At 33.7% G+C, this 1,949-nt stretch overlaps 1 protein-coding gene across 1 annotated transcript in view; it reads left to right on the forward strand.

Annotated features, from left to right (window-relative positions):
• Positions 1-1,949, forward strand: part of LOC111088116 (glycine receptor subunit alphaZ1-like) — an 85,141-nt gene that overhangs the window by 41,424 nt on the left and 41,768 nt on the right. Inside the window, exon 2 of the mRNA XM_022397107.1 lies at positions 1,538-1,601. Coding sequence (XP_022252815.1) covers positions 1,538-1,601 — 64 coding nt within the window. The remainder of the gene's footprint in view (positions 1-1,537; positions 1,602-1,949) is intronic.

Genomic DNA, 1,949 nt, shown 5'->3' on the forward strand with positions numbered 1-1,949 from the left:
TATATAATAGTTAAACTAATATATAAGGTTTCTACCCAACTCACTTTCAAATACGAAGAAAGTAAAAAACGTTTCAATGGTTATTACTTAGAAAAGTGATTCATATATCAGGAATGACGTATTCCTAGATTTTCTGGATAGAGGTTTCTCTTTTTTTTTCTATCACTTGTGCTGGATTTCAGAAACATTATTAATTACGGTTTTCAATTGACAAATGTGACTGTTTTATAAATTGTTTGTGATGAACTTCAAAGAATCTGTGTAAGGATTACCTGAGGGATAATTTATCACAAAGTACTACTACTGCTGGTTTGTAGTCCAAACTATTTAACTACCAGTTTATCACAAAGTACTACTACTGCTGGTTTGTAGTCCAAACTATTTAACTACCAGTTTATCACAAAGTACTACTACTGCTGGTTTGTAGTCCAAAGTATTTAACTACCAGTTTATAACAAAGTACTACTACTGCTGGTTTGTAGTCCAAGCTATTTAACTACTAGTTTATCACAAAGTACTATTGCTGTTTCTGGTGTGTAGTTCAAGCTACTTACCTATCAGTTAATCCTAAGTTTCTCGTGCTGCTGGTTTGTAGTCAAAACTACTTACCTATCAGTTAATCCCAAGGTACTACTGCTGCTGGTGTGTAGTCCAAACTATTTACCTATCAATTAATCCCAAAGCTCTGCTTCTCCTGGTTTGTAGTCCAAACTACTTACTTATCACTTAATCCCAAGGTTCTAGTGCTGCTGTAGTCCAACCTATTTACCTATCAATTAATCCAAAGGCACTACTGCTGGTATGTAGTCCAAACTACTTAACACTAGAACCTTAAGATTAACTGATAGGTAACTAGCTTGGACTACAAACTAGCAGCAGTAGTACCTTAGGATTAACTGATAGCTGCTGGTTTGAAGTCCAAGTTACTTAATTATCAGTTTATCACAAAGTACTGTTGCTGCTGATGTGCAGTTCAAGCTATTTAAGTATCAATAGGTATGGCTAGGATTTGAGATTCAAGCATTGAAACTAAAACTGAAATAAAGATAAAAAAATATACTTAAGTGAAGCTAATTTGGTAGTAGTATAATGTTCGTAGTAATTTGGTTATTATACGCTACGATATTTAATCTATTGTTTTTTTTATAGCTTTACACGTTTTCTTATTGTTGTACTTAAGGCCTGATTTATGACCTAATTAGTGTTATTTCATTCAATATGGTATTTAGATGTTCTTTTTAAAATGTTTTTAGTAATCAAATTGTATAAGTTATTTGAATTCATAACTAAAATAGTGTAATTTAACATGAAAGTTATACACAAGTCTTTATTCAAAGGGACCTTCGCTACTGGAAGAAAAATGGGGAACGTCCCCCCTCCAGTTCCACTGCCAATGCTTCTAGTTTTCCTAGACCAATGATTAGAGAATTTAGTTTTCATCTGTGTATTTTTACAGGTAGTTTAAAGCTATTAGTTATGCCTTATGAATAAAGTTTGTTAAATGTAGTTAAACCCAGTTTTGTTGTTTTTTTGTCAGTTGACAACATGTGGTTTACTCACTCGTCACTTGGCCTGTTGTGGATTCTACAGCAACAATTAGGGTAAGCTCAATTTTATTATTAATGTAAGTTTGAAGCGATTTAGGGCTGGGCGTATCCTAGTGATTTATTAATTATACAAATAAATAAATATTACTTTAATCTTCAAGTACTTATTTATCATATCTAAGTAATTTGTTTATTATATACGACAATTAACAAAGATGAGAAGTTAACACGCAATAGCTACTTCTAAAACAACTATAATGTGATGTTTTATTTCAACAGAGGCCCGGCATGACCAGGTGGTTAGGGCGCTCGATTCGCAATCTGAGGGTCCCGGGTTCGAATCCTTGTCCCATCAAACATGCTCGCCCTTTCAGCCGTGGGGGCGTTATAATGTGACGGTCA

This window comes from Limulus polyphemus, unplaced genomic scaffold (assembly GCF_000517525.1).
Source record: "Limulus polyphemus unplaced genomic scaffold, Limulus_polyphemus-2.1.2 Scaffold3147, whole genome shotgun sequence".
Classification (NCBI taxonomy): Eukaryota; Metazoa; Arthropoda; class Merostomata; order Xiphosura; family Limulidae; genus Limulus; species Limulus polyphemus.